This window comes from Argiope bruennichi, chromosome X1 (assembly GCF_947563725.1).
Source record: "Argiope bruennichi chromosome X1, qqArgBrue1.1, whole genome shotgun sequence".
In the NCBI taxonomy this organism is placed as follows: domain Eukaryota; kingdom Metazoa; phylum Arthropoda; class Arachnida; order Araneae; family Araneidae; genus Argiope; species Argiope bruennichi.
This window is the reverse complement of record NC_079162.1, coordinates 105,520,071-105,539,142: the sequence shown is the minus strand read 5'-3', so window position 1 is coordinate 105,539,142 and position 19,072 is coordinate 105,520,071. Positions and strand designations below refer to the sequence as shown.

The following is a 19,072-nucleotide window of genomic DNA, read 5'->3' as shown; positions in this document are numbered from 1 at the left end:
AAACTTATGTTTAAAAGAGAGTTAGTCGTCCATTTTGTAAAAGCAGCAAACATCGAAATTATTTTTAATCTCCCTTAAGTTCGAAAGTTTTGTCATTATTTCGATATTTAATATTCACGATAATGAAAAGATGAACATCGGGTAATTTATCACGTTAATTTTCATGAAAGTAAGAAAGAACGTGCAAAGCGATAGGTGGAGTAAGTTTTTCCATTATATTAGACTTTAAAGAGATTAACATAATTGCCTCCATTATTATTTAATCCATTGAAATGTCTTTCCTTATATATTCGTTGTTGTCTTAAAATTAACGAAAAATCTAAATTTTATAGATTTACTGAGTTTAAAACGACAGTTCTAACAACTCATTTTTTTTATTTATTAAATTATTTATTAATTTAACATATTTTTTTATTCAACCTATAAAAAAATAAATATATAAATATAAATTATATATATAAATAATAATATATAAATAATAAATTATAATAATAAATTAGGAATATAAATAATATATATATATATATATATATATATATATATATATATATATATATATATATATATAAATTATTGTTTTATATTTATTTAAAAAAAATTCATTGCTAAATAAAAAATTATTTGCTCGATTTACAACATTCATTTTGCTTGTCTTAGAAATTGATTACACATATTAATTTAAATACGGCTAGCATATTAATTTAATAAATTGAATAATTATAATTTTAATAAAATATTAATTAAAATGATCAACGAAATGATTATGTTACTTGAAAACTTTAGACTCCGCCTTTCATTAAAAATGTCTATTCATATTTTTATTTGTGTAATAATGTTGTAAAGAACTGAAAGAGTAAAGTAAATTTCTTTAATCTAATTTCAAATTCAGTGTAATATGAACACAATGAATTCGTTTAATAATAAAGGAAGTGTTTCGTTTCAAAAATTATGACTGAAAAATACATTAAAAAATAAAAGGGGTTACTCAGTTCGCTTGTATTGATAAACAAAACCTTCTTCCACTGGACGCGAGGTCTGAGATTTTCCTTAAAGCATAATATAAACTAATATTTTGTTCAGTTTGCACAAAATCTTAATCTTTATAGATAATAAAAATTTTATTTAAATATAAAATTCTCAGACATCACAAAAGTATTAAATCTTCTTTATTTATATTTCACGAGCTTAGTGTTGACTTAGGATAAAATATTAACCATCAGCACCACGGTGCATTTTTATTATAGGGCATGTCTTAAACTCAAGTTTTTGAAAAGTTACAAATGCAAATTAAAGCAAAAATAAATAGAAAGGAACAGACATTTTCTCATGGTGTATACAACAAGGATTTTAATTTATTACCATAAAGCAAATCATGGCTTCGGATTGATTTTAGTTTAAATCTTCAACGTATAAACCAGCAACAAATTCATAATCAATGATTATAATCCAAATCATAATTAAATTTTTGAGAACAAGGTTATAAAGAAAAAGATAGAAACTGCTAAGAATTGATGATGGCATGTTTATGATGATTCATACTCAATTTATAAAATATTGAGCTTATTTTTGAAATAAGCATTAAAAGATTCGGACAAAATATGCTTTGATGTATAATTTTTAATTTTTTTTTTATATTTATAAAAGCACAAACACACGATGGACGCAATTTTATTGAACTGATAAATTTGGATGCATGGTAAGATTGTTTCTAACAATGCGTACTGCTCACTTTATATCGTAATTTTAAAAATTCAAAAATACCAACAAACATTATTTATAGGATTGGCAATTAGAGAACATTCGTTTCATTGCTTGGTTTATATTTGCCTGATCATTGAGATGTATCGAGAAATTAAGTTTGATTTAACTTAATTAAGACCATTTTGGAGCTACTCAAAGGATTGAGATGAATTTTGTAATTTTGAACCAATTCTCCAACACAACGAGGTAAGTCTTGAACCGAAACTCTTCTTTCTGAATTTCCACACCCCATCAACAGAAGAGCAATTAAAGCCGATTGGTTTAATATTGTCTCTATTCACTGTTACCAAAAAGGAGATCGAGAAATAAAAAATTGAGTAAGTTACGTATTTTGTTAGAAGCAAACCTGACTAACGCCCTTCCCCCAACAAAAAAAACGATCAAACTGTGATTATTAGCAAAAAATATGGTCGAAAACATCATAATTAAACTGTTCTAGACTTTATGCATAGAGTCTTTGGAATTTTTTTAGTGAAACTGTTTGAAGAATTTTTTTCAGAGAAACTTTCATCGTGAACGTGTTTTTTAATGAAAGTCCGTCATCAGCAAGGATTACAAAACAAAACAAGTAATATGTACAAAATACCAGATTCAGACCAAGTAATCCTATATTAATTTATTTATTAATGTCTCATTTTAAAACTGTACAAGTAATCTTACGGATTGGCCTCGTCATATCAGTAATGAAGAAAGAAAAAGAAAACTCCCGAGTTAGCTCTGTGCTCTTAAACATTCACAATACATCAGTTATAATTTTTTTATTGTTGAAGGTAAGAGACTGAACGAGTATCAGGCCCTCTTACATTCATAATTTTCAGTAAAATATGGTTTCAAACCTTTGATTCTCCGATCTCGAAACCTGTCACCTGGTCACTGTTGAAGTAAATCAAATATTTATGGATGTGACGATTCATATAAAATTTGGAGACGTCCTGACAATAATTTTATTTGAGGTGAAAATGGTATGAATTTAGTTTAGTTTAGTTATATTAACATCCCTTTTAGAAACAACACTAAGGATATTTGAAAACGATATGAATTATCGCAAATACCTTTAGAGAAAGCAAATAGACTACGAAAAATATTATCAGAAAAAATCAAAAATATCTCAGATATGGATGAATGGTTAAAAAATTTTTAATAACACAGCAGTGGTTTATTTATACCAAAAAATGTTTATCCTGGCCTTTATTTTCGTTTAATATCTAGATACTGTTTTTTCTTTTTATATCTACGTTATTACACCGTAATCAATACTAAATATTTCCTCAAATTTACTTACATAAATATTCTATAAAGTCGAATGATTCAATTGTTAATCATATATTCGCATTCATAACTAAATATGCACACTAGTTTATTGAGGAGTCTTTATTTCCAATGAATCATAACAGATATTTTTTGAATAACAAGATGGAAATTTTCTTAATTCATTCTTACGTAGAACTGATAAAACCATCATTTAAGATATATGGGTTTTTTTAATAATTTTCTTAACTCATTTCATCAAAAGAAAACTGCGTGCATAGTCTGTTATATGACTGAAGTGATTTTGAGAATGCATCTCCTGGATGAGCAGTAGTGCATTTCTGACAATAAATTACGGCCAAGTAGCAAGTGGAAAAAAAATTGTTCATTAAATTATAATGGGAACGCAAATTTTGTCATGAAATTCCGCAATGTGAAAAACCGTCACAAACTCATCCATATCATGATTTTGAATAAGGGAATTTAATTTATTCCCTTATTCAAAATGTTTTACAAGTGATTTTTTTATTTTTTTTATTTGATGAGTAAAATGCCCTCATAAGGTTTTTTATTCCTAATTAAAAATTAGAGATTAAAACTATTGAAGAAGAGGAGAAGAGAAGAGATTTAATACAATGTAAGTGCTTCTGCCTTTCCACTGAGAATTAACAAGGTGTTGGAAAAAAATTGGATTTAACAAGTCAATCATAGCCATTTAAAACCTAAACTGTAAAAATTTGAGTAACTTGAATCTACCGGATAGGCATCGACTAAAATAATCTTATGCCTGGAAAAATGTCATATAAAGTATCGAAAACAACTGTAAGCCTTTTCCTGGAGCTGTAGGTAGCTGGATCACTTACTAACTTCTTAAATCTTGATGTTTCTGCAGAAAAGAATCATAGCTTAATCATATTTTGCCTACTGGTTGGTTAATAGAAATGTTTCTTTCCTTTTTCCTTTTTTTTTTCTTTAGAAAATTGAATAAATATTACACAGATTATCTTGAGGAGGGGCTACAGGCCTATTACACTAAGTATAAACTATTATATATCTTAAACTTCCTTAAATGCTAGAGTAAAATTTCCATTTATTTTTCATTATTATAGGGAAATAAGAACCGTATATTTCATCTCTCCTTATTCCGAATTTGACTATGTATATGCTACATTAATTTTGCTATTAATTAGCTTGTTGAATTATTTAATATATTAAGTGATTAAGAATCATTTACATTTAATGTTACCTTTTAGCGTCATGCATTGTATAACAAAAGCGTTACGAATATCATAGTTTCTGTATATCCTGTAAAACTTGTAAAAAATGAATAACAACAGTAATCACATTTGACACTGTACTTTTATTAAGCAGCAAAAATCAACGTCGATCCTTTTGCCACATCATTACATGTAAGCTTAAAGGAGTCCTGTGTACAAGCACAAGATTGAAAACATACACAATCACAGGACAAATTTTGAAGGGAATTTTCGATACATTTACAATATTTACAAGCATATGGTAAGTGTACTATCCAGCATAACATTGTATTTGACCTGAAGTGACCACATAAAGTGTTTACTACAATAAATGGATAACTTTTTCATTAACTAATGATTTTTGCAGTGCTTTTCACAATATTTTGACTCCACTTATGATAAATGATTTAGATATATTCAAGAGCTTAAAATACCAATATAAAATTAAACACTGTACACATTTTTAAAAACAGAAATGTTTTAGTTTTTAAACAATCTCTAGAAGTTAAATCGTCACCAAGAACCGAACAGAATTTTCGTACCCAATAAATATGGGGAGCATATTCGTAACAAATAAAACAGATGAAAATTCAGAGAACTGATACATTTATTTCAATTTTTTTTCTGTATGAAAACTCACAAAATGAAAGCGAATTTTTATTTGAATCATATTATTCTTTCGCTTTAACTTACCAGAAATATTGCACTGAACAACATTTATTTATGCTAAAAATGCAGTTCAACTGGATAGCATGAATTCCATCGTCATCACTAGTACAAATTCATAGAATAAGATTCCATTAAATACACTTAAGCTATAGACCATTACAATTTATTAGGTTTATAGTGTTATAATACGTATTTCTTTGATTGCGTTTTCATATCAATACTATATGAACTAAAGCCTTTGGCTTTTGATTGATGGATTTATGTTGCAAAGTTGCAATAAAAATAACATCTCCATAATTTACACGAATTACTGAATCTAAAAAAAAGCTTGGCATAATGTAAATTACATCAAATTGTACTTAATCGTACAGCTAAGTAAAGTGCATATGACAATATCGATTTGCATCTAATTTGTGATCATTCATTTTAATAAAATTTCAATGTTATCTTCAGTAAAATTGAGTGAAATTAATGATTACAGCACCAGTGATGACATGACTTATGTTTTTGATAAGTTAAACACGTTTTCAAGATAGTTAAATATCATACATTTCGATACATCGTTTTGATTTACTTTTCAATATTCAATATAATATCCATATATCGCAGTAAGTCAATTTATATATTAACAAACAGTTTACTCACACAGAAATACATTTAACGTTAAGTGCACAAATGAAAATAGCCACCCATTTTCTTTCACATTGCTGCATCCACACCACTAAATTCAACTTCATTTATTAAAATATCCATATATTTGACACATTTACACAAATCTATACAGTTGCAGAATTAGCATGTAGTAAATCAAATCACGAAAAAAAATAATAAATAGTAATAACTATGCAACGTACCACACTAAGCTACATAAACATGAGCGCATTTATAAACAGTTACGTATGTTACTTCCGTGGTACAAACATATATTTTGTGTTTAAGTATCAACATTTTATTTTTATCAGAAAGGACAATGAAGTCACAAGAATGATGCTGAACCACGTTTTTTGTTTATAAAACAGATTAGGAATGTATAATGCACCAACTCCCGGTCATTTTTCATACATTTGGCGATGAAATATATTCACACATTGTTACAGTTTTTACAATTATTATAATGAATATTTGATTTCAAACTTTAGCAAGGTATTCTTACATTCGCAAAACCTTGCGTGTAATTTTTTTCTCTCCTGAATACCAGTTTTTACTTTTCAAATTGATTTTCATCGCTTAACAATTCCGTGACCTGTAATACATACTGAAGACTTCTCATTAACTTCAGAAGAGACACTTTTCCCATCACTGATGACTCATTGCATTTTGCATTTGTGGGAGTTATGAGTATTTGTATCCTTTGACTTGTGTAGCTTGTAAGCATCAAACTTTCAGACAGTATGAAATATGTTTTATATCTTTATAAGAAGTGGAATGTGATCTGGAGCATCACTTTCATTCAGAATCAAATAGCATTCCTGGTCTTTCAATGAGTATTGTTTGCTTTAGAAGAGAAAAACTATGGCTGACTTTCTGGAAATTGCCTTATAAAGGAATTTGTATGTCACCTTTCTTTTCAAAAACATATTGTTTATTTCCTAAATGTAGCTCCATCATTCATCTAAGAATCTATTTCAATTGATTAATTGTCCCTTTAAAACATTTCAAGCAATCAGAAAGTTATTGGAATTCATTAAAACGTTTTTTTTTTCTCTTTTTTTAATGTGATTTTTAAAGGCAATTTGTCAAATGAAAACCAAGAAAGTAGATAATTATACAAAGGAATTTAAGTTCAAAAAAAATTTGTGAGTGTGTGTTGGTTCACCAAATTATGGAAAAATATTAAACGTTCAAAAACTTAAAATACAAAACATTGCAAATATTTTTACCAGTTAGTGATTTCAAGATCATATATATATATTTTTTTATCTGAGGTGATTTTAAAGAATATGGACTTTTATTAAGTTTTAAAAAAGGAATGCGATGTTTTAAATGCCTAGCTCTAATTTTTAGAATATGAATTGGTGGGATGAAAAGAGGTAGACAAGATAAAAAGAAAAGTGCTAACATACATATAATACTGCTAACCCAAGATACATCTTCACTGTTTTTGAATCTCATTTTATATTTTATCTTAGCTAATGCATAGAAAAACTAAAACATATTATAAATTATTAATATATGAAATTTTACCAACAAAATATTTATGAATAATTTACTCAAAGTTATTTAAATAGTTTGAAATTAATTAATTTCTTATATATATATATATATATATATATATATATATATAATTTTAAGTGCTGCTGAAAAATTTTTGGATTTGATTCCATCCTAACGTGAAGTATATATTATAATTATGCCATCATAATATTATCATATTATTATTAAATTATTATAATTGCTTTACTTACTTTGAATCGATCTTTTTTTATATAAATTTGAACCAAGCGTAGTAGTGTACTAGCTCTTGAATATCTGAACTCAGAATGAATAACTTAAATATATAAAAATCATATGATGAAGTCTCAAAAATTATTAACCGTTTCTTAATCTTGACGAGGATTTTTAATATTTCATGAAATAACCTATTTAAACCTAATGAACTGAACTCCATTTGAATATTCTTACATTTTTTTCCCAACTAATTAATCATTGAACCCTCTTCGGTCATCTGTCATGTGCAATATTATCACTTCGAGGCATCGATGAGAAACTTTCGTACAGGAAGTAAAAAAGATTCTCTTGTCTGTTATTGAAAATCAATCAGTGTTGGGTAAATTTTTTCTAATCTAAGAAAAGGTGATTTTAATTACATCGCTGCACAATTCAGCCGGAATAATCAACACTATCATTTCGGTAATTCTCTAGCCGAAGTGATTAATAATGCAGTATAATTAACGCAAAATAATGCGGTTAAAACATCATTAACTTGGTGTAGAAAATCTAATTTTTAAAAGCAGCGTTAGGGATATTACCGAAATGATGAGTTAAGCTTCTTAAAGGTGTAATGCTGTGGATAATTTTAGCAGAAGCACTCATTTGTATGTTACACAAAGTATAATTTGTTTATTTTTCATTGACACCGTTAAAAAAACAAAGCATATTATCGAAGAATCATTGCAACAAATACACATAAGAACTTCTTATTACCTTCTTTTCTTGACTACCGCCCTATGGTTATTTAAAAGATCTTCAAAAAATTAATAACTGAACCTTATTGGAGACATGCAAGAATGCTAATGTCTCCTTTTTTTGGTTAACCAGATGACAGCACAAAAATATGTTAAGATTCGTGAATTTAAAAAGAAAAAAAATATATTGATAAAGCTCAATGAATGGGAAAAAATCGTTGGCGTTATTATAAAGATAACATAACCCATCCTACATTTTGTTAAAACTGCTAAATTTCAGAAAATATAGAGAACGCCTTCTTATTTGTGATATGTTTAACAGATTTTTAAATATAAATCTTTGTGGTAAAATTTAATGAAATTTAAGATTGTTTCAAAAATTGAGAAAAGATTATACAAACATATCAGTTAGATTCTAAACCGGCATTGTTTGATCTTTATAAAAAAAGAATTAACTTTTTAAGAACTTTTTTTTTTGTAAACTGTTTTTCTTCCTTTTTCTCCTTAAGTATTCATTAAAAAGACGACCGTCGTTATATTTTTCCTCGCATTCAATTTAAAAAAATGCGCATTAAATGATCTAATGTGCGTTTTGTCGTCTAATCAAATTGCTGGAAAGACTTTTGCAAGAAAAAGTAGACTCGATAGGAAAAAACATGCCTTATCTTTCTCTACCGTAAAAGTTTCTTTACGCTATAAGTCAAGCTCTCCCACGTTTGAGCATCAAATCCTGGCCATGCGTAAAAAAAAAAAAATCTGCTTCTTTTTGTTCCGATGGCAACCTTAAGCTCTGCTCTCTTTTATTTCGTCTTTCTTCATCGTCTTTGACCACTAGTTCTTAATTGTTCTAACCGTTTTCTTTTCTCATAGTTTCTTCTTTGCTTTTTTTTTGGTGGACTTTTTTTTTCCCTTGGTAGTCTTAGCTGTCCCAATCTTCAACGGAGGAGAAAAAAAAGGAGGAAATTCTGACATTTTTATTTCATTTATTTCGTCTCCTTTCTTTTCCGTTCCTTTTATTGAGAAGATAAATGTCCATTCTATCTCGATTCCACCCGCACCGTCCATCTATCCGGACGAAAGAATTGCGTGATAATTGATACTTCACACATGCTTCTACTATGAATTGTTAGTTTATATTCGGTAAACATACTTCGAAATATTCAAATAATTAGTCAGATAAATATGCAGTTAGCTATCCATTAAACGATCAGAATCAAATGGTGTTTAATTTAAGCGCCACATCATAGCCATTTAATGCAAATTCTATTTCAAAGTTAAGCAAATAAACACCTACTGCAACCGATTTAAAAAAACATTCCTTAATCTTCTTTAACAAAATATCCCAATTTATACGTATAACTTATATAAAGTTTTAATAAACCAGACAACTGTCCTTTGCATTCTCAAGCACCTTTATTGAAAAAGGTTCTTCGTGGCAGAACGTTAATAAATTGCCACCTTCATTTCGGATGCGTATCATGAAGAATCACGATGACGGCCCACGTTGCTAAATTAATTGTATCCTGTGAAAGAAGAGTAGGAAGCCCCTTAGGAAACCGGAAAAGGTCTGGGAAAGGAAAAATGAAAAAAAGTATCGAGGGAAAAGAAATTGGAGGAATTATCGTTGAGTGACCTGAGCATTCTTATCGCATCCTTTGAGTGAAAACCATCTCACTTGTCTTATTGGTTAGCTTTACTAATGAAAGTGTTGCTCACTAACTCCGATGTTTTTATTTTTCTCCCCTCTCCTACTCATTCCTTTTTCTATCTTTCGTTTAGTTGGAAGTATTGCCTTTATATATAGATCTTGGACGTGATGTCTCTTTTCAAGAGCAATCGATGGTTTTGGAGGTGGTTCTTCCTCTTTTGCGATCTATTTCTTTACACTTGGGATACAGCGAGATAGATACGTCAAATTCACACGAAGAGCGAGCGAGACTGGAGTGTTTTCCTTTAAAATAAACTGCAGAATAGCAAGCCAACATCTGGATTCTTTTTTTTTTTTCTTTCTTTCTTATTTTTTCTTTGAGCGATTAAAGTTTGAGTTTTTCTATCCAGATAATGTTTTTAATGTGAATTCCTTTTACCTCGAATACTCAAACAAATTTCATTTCTTTACTTTTCACCCCCTCTTTAAAAATACAAAACTTTATCATCCACGAAGATTTTCTAGACGGCATTAAGTAACTCTTTTACGTATTGCTTAATCTAAGTTTCTCAAAGACAAAAAGAACAAATTTCTACACAGCCCTTTATTTAAAAAAAAAGAAAAACCCTTGAATACAAACAATAAATTGAAAAAAAATACATACTAAAACAGAACAATTGATGTTGAAAATACAAATGCTTCATAATAAAAAAAACAAATTCCTGTTTATAACTAAGATACAAGAACGATTTCAAAAGAAATCCAACAAAAGTTTTTAAAAATAACAAATGTAAAATAGTAAAATACTAAAAATTAAATAGTTTAATGAATGTCACGGTTAAAAAAATGAATCAAAACAAAATTTTAAAAAGTAAACAAAAAGAGCCCTAAATCCTAACTCATTTACACTAGATCACAAACCTACAATTTTTTTTAGTTTGTGCGATTGCTGGCTATAACGATTACCCGATTTCTTGACTAGAATAATTTTAAAACGTTGAATATTTTTTTTTTTTTAAGTACGAGTAAAAGAAAACAGACGAAAAGAAAGTATAGTATTAACGAATCATAGTAAAAATAGAGAATAAGATAGTTTTTTAAAAAGAGGACGCTAAAATCATGACAAGGATGGTACTCCGTGGATCCAATCGATCTTTTCTTTTCTGGCCATATGGATTTCTGAATTCCCAGTGAACTGATTGCAAGGAAAATAAATGAACAGAGGGCAAGTCTCCCACTCTGCTTAGGTCAAATTCAATTTTATCTGCCTCAATAGCGGCCTTTTTCTTCCGAGTACGATTGGTTTATTGGTTCTTGTAGCTGAAGTGAAATAGTGCCGTTTCCTTTTCCTGCAGCGTATTAAAATAAAGGATAATTATTCCGACAAAGAAACTGCAATATCCCTTTCAAAACCACCGAAATCCGAAAAAGAAATTCACCTGAAAAGTTTCTAATTGAACATGTATTTGATTCAAATATATTAAATATTGAAGTATTTACTACTCACATTGTTGATATTTACTTTATTATAGTTTTCGTTCATTCAACGTTCAAAAAAGGAAGAAGTGAAGGTACGGCGCTTTATTCGCGCAACACATTATTTTTGAAACAATAATTGTCACACTCTTTACTATGTAGGCTATATTTAATCTCTGACAGGAAAGAATCGTTTAATAAGGAAAGAGAAGGTTAAGAATACATAATCAGAATGAAAACTTTCTACATGGTTGTAGCAACAGCATGACCTACAAGTTATTTGTTGATATGATAAGGCAGAGTTTTCGAAGTGCCTATAGTACTTAATTTGTGAAGGTCAATATTCCTCCAAACCCTTTATTTTGAAACTCGCCGACTACCCTGATGATGCCAGTGCGATCATCCCGTTCAGAAGATTAAACGTTGCAAAAACATTAGCCGCTAATGATGCTTCCAAAGAATTTATTTTTTCTTCTTTTTCGCACTATAATATTATCTACCTCATATTTCGTTTAGTTGGTTGATTTCATCAAAAAGGCCCATTCTACAGATTTTTGATGTTTCTAATTCGTCCATTTGTTTGACAGCAGGGTAAGTTAATTATAATGATTCGAAGTATTATGAGTGACAAATTAACTAAGTATTTACTCAGATACTATCAAGGCTCGCCAATATTATAAGCATTTTCCGAAGTCACTTTTCTAATCTAACATAATTTCCTCCTATTTGTATCTAAAATAGACCAAAATTCCTTTTTTTTTTTTCAATGTTCTAGTTAAAAAAAAAACTGCCTATATTATTAAGCTGCCTATATTAATAATCAAAATTTTACATTGATTTTCTTTTGATTCCATGAATTTTTATTAGCTGCAGTAATGATCAAATTGATAAGGAACTTTAAACTTTGTAAATAGGATCTATTTATCGGACAAGCTTTTAAAAATATTTTTTGTCTTTGAATGAAAAGCCTTGGAATTTTGCATAATTTTTAATTGAAAAATCTATGCAAAAAAATTTTTAAATGAGAATTAAAATTTAATTTAAAATACTAAAATCAGCCATTTAAACAGGTGGGCTTATTCATTTTAATGGGGAAAGACTTTATATTCTACGTGTGGAGCATTGAAATTTTTAAAGAAATTATTAAAAAGATTCGCTCATTAAAGCCAACTGGGCTGTAGCACTCGCTTTAGCCAACTGCAAAGAATTAATTCTTTTCAAACATGCTGGTTGAAATAAAATCACGTGCCCGTGAAGATTTTCTTTCTTTAAAATATGATCAAGGCTTGCGGAGTTGGAGAAATTTCAACCCCTTTTTTTAAGCAATTCTATTCATGATGCATTAAAAATATTCGATGCTTAGAAATCTAGTTTTCTTAGAAGGGGGAGGGAGATGTAGGAGAATAGTTCACATTCCCGAGTTTAAGAATTTTGAAGGTACAAATGGAGGTGGGAGAGAGATTTTTAAAGAGAACAGAAAAAAAAAAAAAAGTAGCGCAGAAAGTGCTGCAAAGAAATGTAGCGGGGTTCAACCAAGCCCAAAATGCAAGATCAGCACGAATATCAAGCGACTAGTCATGCGGAAGTCTCGGAAATTCTCTGAGTGAATTCATCGCTCACTGAAGATGCACAAAAAAGCGTGAAAAGGGAAGACGAGTTTCCATACGCTTCAGAAAGGAAGGAACAGAAAAAGAAGTGAAAATACCCCTTGCTCTCCTTTTTTCTTCAGGAGTTTCCAACTTTTTTTTTCTGACTTCTTCCACAATCCCCCCCCCCCGTGTAGATTTCAATTCCTTTGCGAATGGAACTAGTCCCGTCACCTTCTTCCCTTCCAAAAACGGGGAATGAGAATGTGGATTTGATTTTTGAAAAGGCATTTTCCCGCCCAGGGCTAAATTTATATAATTATAAATGTTTAAGTTTTTTCAGATTAAATGTCACTATGAAAAAATTTTGTACAGTTATTTTGAACTCTCAGTTTAAAGATACAACTCAGATAAAAAAAAAAATATGTACAGATGTATCCTTTCTCGATTTTTTTTAGAGTTTTGATTATTTTTCTTACCTAATAATGTGAAAGCTTTAAATATTCGATAAAAGAATCGAATTATGAACTTAAACGCCTGAAAAGAGGACAAAAAAAACCCATCACATTGATAATGCTTATTTGACTTTTAAATAAAATTTATAGCAATAAGAAATTTTCACAAATGAATAGAATTGTATTTCTCATAGTATGTGGTTAAAGTTAGTTTATTTTTATTTTTCCACTAAATCAGTAAACTATTTTTTATAAACCAAATGTACTATCTAGTCATTATACGCATATATATTGGTTTGATTGTTTAATTGCTTCAAAGTTTGATTTAACAAGTCTCTGACTATTTTGAAACTGCCCGAAAAATAATCAGAAAGTGAAATTTCAAATTATTATCATATGTTAAGAATAATGCTTAAGCCAGTATCATGCTTACCAACCTTCCAAACAAAAATGAAGACATTCACTGAAGGATCTATTTATCAAGTGTAGATATATGATCGATATTCAATTAAATAGGGATTCAAAGCCATCAATCAACTTCTCTCTTAATCAATTTCATATCAAAGCACCTTGATTCTCGAATTCTCTGAAAGTTAATTTTAATGTTTTTAACCCCTTAACTGTTTTCTCGGTTATTTCACTGAATGACAACTTCTGCAATTTCTTATCATCCTTTCTGTCTTTCTAATTTAATTAAAAATTTAGTGTTTGGGAACTATATGCAGATTTTTTTTTTTTTTTTGAATTTTAAAGTATTTAAAAAATTTATTTTCTAAGAAAAGTGAATTCGAACACGCATAACGAATGAGCACAATTGAGGGGTTAATACAATTTTCCCATTACGTAAATCTAAAATCTGTGGATATATTAAATCTATTTTTATTAAATATCCGGAATACTTTTGAAAATCTTTCTTTTTTCATTCGCAGTGTTTTAAAAAATCATTCCACAAAATAACTAAATATGATAGAATAGTTAAACTGTAAGTAGAAATTTATTTCCCTTGCCAGTAATAACAGTATTAAAAAGAATTACAAATCTCTTAAGTCTTCGGTTTTCCTTTGAACATAAATGTCAAAGGATCTATCAAATCTTACTAGATATTACTTGGTTATCATGGATATTGCGTTTTTCATTCATGTTATAAGATTTTAAATCTACATGTGAGTTTAAACTTCTGCATTCTACACATATCCAGACATTATAATATTAAATTTTGGAATTTTAAATATGAATTTTAACTATGATTGAAAAAAACAAAGCATTTTTTTTTTAAAAAAAAGTGAAGTATAATTAGGGAGAAAATTCACATACCCGAAGTTTTTTTAAAAAAATGTTTTTCATTCATGAAATAAATGTCACTAAGAAGTCTATTTTTCATATGCCTATTTTTTATGCATCAGATATTTATATTTGGATTTTGACCCGCTGTTTATATTTGTTCGTACATCCTTACAAAATCTTGCTAATTTTCAATTAGTTTTTAAGAGTGTGAAATGCATTTTATAATATCAAAAATGATCTTGAAGTCACTGATACATATAATATAAAAATATTAAATATTTTTTAATAAAAATTAAGTAAAGATTATTAGTAAAAAAATTTATGAAAATGAGAATAATCATTAAAAAAACCATTTTAAAAACCGATAGAAATTTTTAAGAATAATTAATTATTGCTAATAAAAATTATCCAGTTTTCAGAATAAAACATTGATCATTGCTTTCAATACGTATAAGCACGTATTAAATGCTTTCATATATGAGGAATTTTAACTTCATTTTCATTCAATTATTTATGTTCTTTTTTTTTCACTTTCTGCATTTAAACAACTTTAAACACGAAAAAAGAAAATACTTTTCAGAGCTACATTTTCTATCAGAGCAACTCCTTACGTGCATTTTATACCTTATGTACGACACTTTATCTTCTAGTCAGCTGTCTATAGAGATTCTCCGACTTAGTAAGCAGCCATTGCTGTGAAGAAGTCGATTCTAGCATAGCTTAGCGAAGGAGACGACAGTTTTTGATCGACATTGAGTAATGGCAGCCTGTCGATATTCTTTTCTCTTCTTTTCCTGTTCCATTTTTATTCTACTGCATTTTTTTTTCACATTGTACGTTGTCATGGTGACCAGAGAAGAAAGTTCCGTCCAGAGTAGGACTTGAGTTTTTCGGACCTGGAAGGTACCTACATTTAATCTTCCTCGTTCCTCGTGCAGCTAAGTACAACTCAAGCATAGACAGAAAGGAAATGATTATGGTCATGTTTCGAACATTAAAAATCCATCAGGGAAAATATGTCTGTGAAACGTAGATACAAGAAAAGATGCTTGTTTAATTTGTGATTTTAAGGAACAAATATCCTCATTACCTCGTTAAGATCAAATCACTAAAAGGAATACATATAGTGTCTAATCCCCCTAGTTAATTTTCTGTCTCAAACTGTTACCTTCCAATTCAAATCTTTTGAACCCTTAATCACCACAGAGACTAAAAAATCAATGTCGGCCATTCGATGAAGGAGGACACATGTAGCAGCAGTCTTATCACAACATTATCATTTCGTTCACAATTCATACAATAATTCTTTACAGTATATAAAAAAAGTTTATTTTAACAGTTACGAGTATAGAGACTTGATGTCGAATTAAACGGGAGGAATCGATGGGAGGATCGGTTGTCACCATCGCTTCTATAGTCACATCTTTTCCTAGTCTATATGATAAATAGAGGAAACAAGTAGAGTCCCTGTCTCACCAATTGTTTGTGTCGAAGGTCCGTGCAAACAAGATCTAAAGCTGTGAGAGATATACATGGCCTTTTGTGACTGAAATGTTTGATGCATCAATTAGAAATGAGTTATGCTTTGGTTTCCCCATGCATGTGGTGTGGAAGATGATCCGGTATAACCTGAGGTATTTGGGGTGGCATTGTTGAAGCCATCTTGTGCTCTTTCTTCCACTTCATGCGGCGGTTCTGGAACCAGATTTTGATCTGTCTCTCACTGAGGCAGAGGGCATGCGCTATCTCAATTCGTCTTCGACGTGTTAAATAGCGGTTGAAATGGAACTCTTTCTCCAGCTCCAGGGTCTGATATCGAGTGTAGGAGGTTCTTTGGCGTTTCGTCTCACCCATGGAATTCACACCATCTGAAAAAAAAAACGTATGCAAGTTCAGTATAAGTTAGTTTAACACAGTAATTAAAAGTGCACCTAATTTAGATAGTCGGACAGAAATGAATTGGTATACATTTATTTAATGGCTCCTGAAGTGTCCATCATGCTAACAGTGAATTTAACTTGCAACGTATTCATTAGCCATTGTTATCAGGCTATTGGTTTCCCTTTACCTTCAAACGTACACTATCATCAACACCGTATCAACATGACCTCACATTTGTCACATATTTTACGTGTTTCGTCAATGCCTCTTTGTTCATTTTATATGAACAAGGAGTTTCGTTTCGATCTAAGTAAAAGCAAATCTGGAAATAGTAATTCGTATCCAAGTTCATCTTGGAAATTCTTAATTGGATATTAGCAAAGTCTTTCATTGGGGAGATTGAAAAAGGAAAAATTGTTCTTTTGGATTAAAGGCGCGTCTACTAAAATTTAATTTAACTTTATAGATGCATTAAATTTCTCTAAAGTCAGAGCGCTACTTTTCATCGAGTATGGAAAAATAAAATTCTTGTCCAAAAACAAAGCATGTCATTACTTTAACCTTTTTAAACTAGTAGGACAGATTCTAATATCATCGATATTTTTTTTAAAAAAAGGATTGCATAAAGAAAAAGGCATTTCTCTAAGAAACGTAAAAATAGATATAGGAAGGAAATGTGTCTCATCCTTAAGCAATTTGCAACCGGTTATCTTGACATTACTAGCGATTCTAACTTTTTTATATATATATATTCATACCATCAGATTGATCGAAACACTTATACATATATATTTATTTTATGTGGGGGCATGGTTTTTCACTCCCCTTCTTTTCACAAGCAAATGCATTCGGTAACGGTTTCTGAAACGTTTTAAAAGTCAAGCCAAAGCCAGCTTCCCTTCTTAATCCTGAAAGCGCTCTGAAAAACATTTAATGATTTAATCAATATTCCATCGATCTAGCTTAGAGAAAAAGTCATGGCAGCATTTGGGCCAAAGAAATAAAAAATTACTTTACCCTCTGCTACTTTTTTTAAGCGGAAGTATTAGGAAAGGCTGATATTACAGTCAGAGTCGTTAACATATATTATAAATAACGAGCTTTTAATATTTCGTTTATTAATAACAAGTATCCTGCAAAACTGTTATTTACATAAGTTATTTTGAACCTGCATCTGTTTTTCCTTTATTTTTTTACCCTCTTAACAGGTTTTCAGACACGCAAATGTTGATTTTTGTTGTTATTAGCATTCATCAAGTATAAAAAAGTTCATATTGTCCATCAAGTAACTACACTTGAGAGCACCTTAAATTCATACGAATGATTCCACCATTTAAAAAAATTATTCATGGAAATAAAACGTTCTTCGTACAATAATTAAAATCATGCGTGTATAAATCGTTCTCTAACATTAAACAGTTAACTGCTTTGATCTCTTCGGAAAATGCGTATCAGAAATTGTCCATCAAGTAACTACACTTTAGAGCACCTTAAATTCATACGAATGATTCCACCATTTAAAAAAATTATTCATGGAAATAAAACGTTCTTCGTACAGTAATTAAAATCATGCGTGTATAAATTGTTCTCTAACATTAAACAGTTAACTGCTTTGACCTCTTCGGAACATGCGTATCAAAATTGTGTTGCAAAAATTTAGCGATGACGAGTATACTTGTCAAACATAGAGTATGCGTAACATGAAATTATGTTGACTTTTGTTCATTTATTTAAATAGTCACATTTATTTATTTATTTAAACTAACATACATTTTTGCATATGGACGAAAAGAAACATAAAAATTTAATTTATTATTTTAATTTCCTGTTAAAGAATGGTATTGAGAAAAGCATGATAGAACGCATAATAATCTTTTATTTGTTCCTTTGCTTTCGACTTGACCTGAAAATATTTTAAACATCTTGAAATTTACGAATATGTTTGTTACAACTAAAATTGTAATTCAAACTGCAAATTGTCACTACTTATTACTCCTGATGAATAAACTCGTCATAACGCAAAATGCATTTTTTCTATGACGAGTATACTCGTCAAAAATAATTAACTGGTTAAAAAAAAATGTAAATCAACGAAGTTTTATATAATTTTATTCTAATCTCCAATGAAATTTTTATAATGCATTTTACTTTCGTTTTATAGTAAAATACTAGATTAAAAATAAATTAAAATTTTGACTCTAGCTGTGTAAAATTTGAAAATTAAATATATCGCAATGTCTCTCTCTCTCTTGCTCCGAACGTCGATATCAAATTACGTTTCTTAAAATATTCTGATGATAAAAATGGTTTCTCAAAACTAGAACTGCACGTATGCATTTTTATTCGGCCTTTAAAATGAATTTTTACGGGTTCCTTATGTAAGATGAAGAATAATATTATCGAAGTACTTTATATTTTTAGGCATACATAAACGACAGGATTCATTGACGGGAAACATTTTTCTGTATTTATGTTAGAATTGTTGAATTTCAAAACAGACCGCAATAGTCATTTTTTCAACCAATCTCAAGAGAACGCTAGCGAAACATTCTTTCTGCCGCGTTCACATTAAACATTTACAAGATTTTAAAAGAAATGCTCACCAGACCGGTTTAAATTTTTGAAAGTCAAACATGCATGATTTCCGGATAATTTTTAATTAATGGGCTGTCAGATATTAATT

General features: G+C 29.4%; 1 protein-coding gene across 1 annotated transcript in view; it reads right to left on the bottom strand.

Annotated features, from left to right (window-relative positions):
* Positions 1 to 14,893: 14,893 nt before the first annotated feature.
* LOC129958198 (homeobox protein Hox-A5-like) overlaps positions 14,894 to 19,072 on the bottom strand; it is a 30,204-nt gene continuing 26,025 nt past the window's right edge. Inside the window, exon 2 of the mRNA XM_056070469.1 lies at positions 14,894 to 16,376. Coding sequence (XP_055926444.1) covers positions 16,087 to 16,376 — 290 coding nt within the window. The 3' untranslated portion in view covers positions 14,894 to 16,086. The remainder of the gene's footprint in view (positions 16,377 to 19,072) is intronic.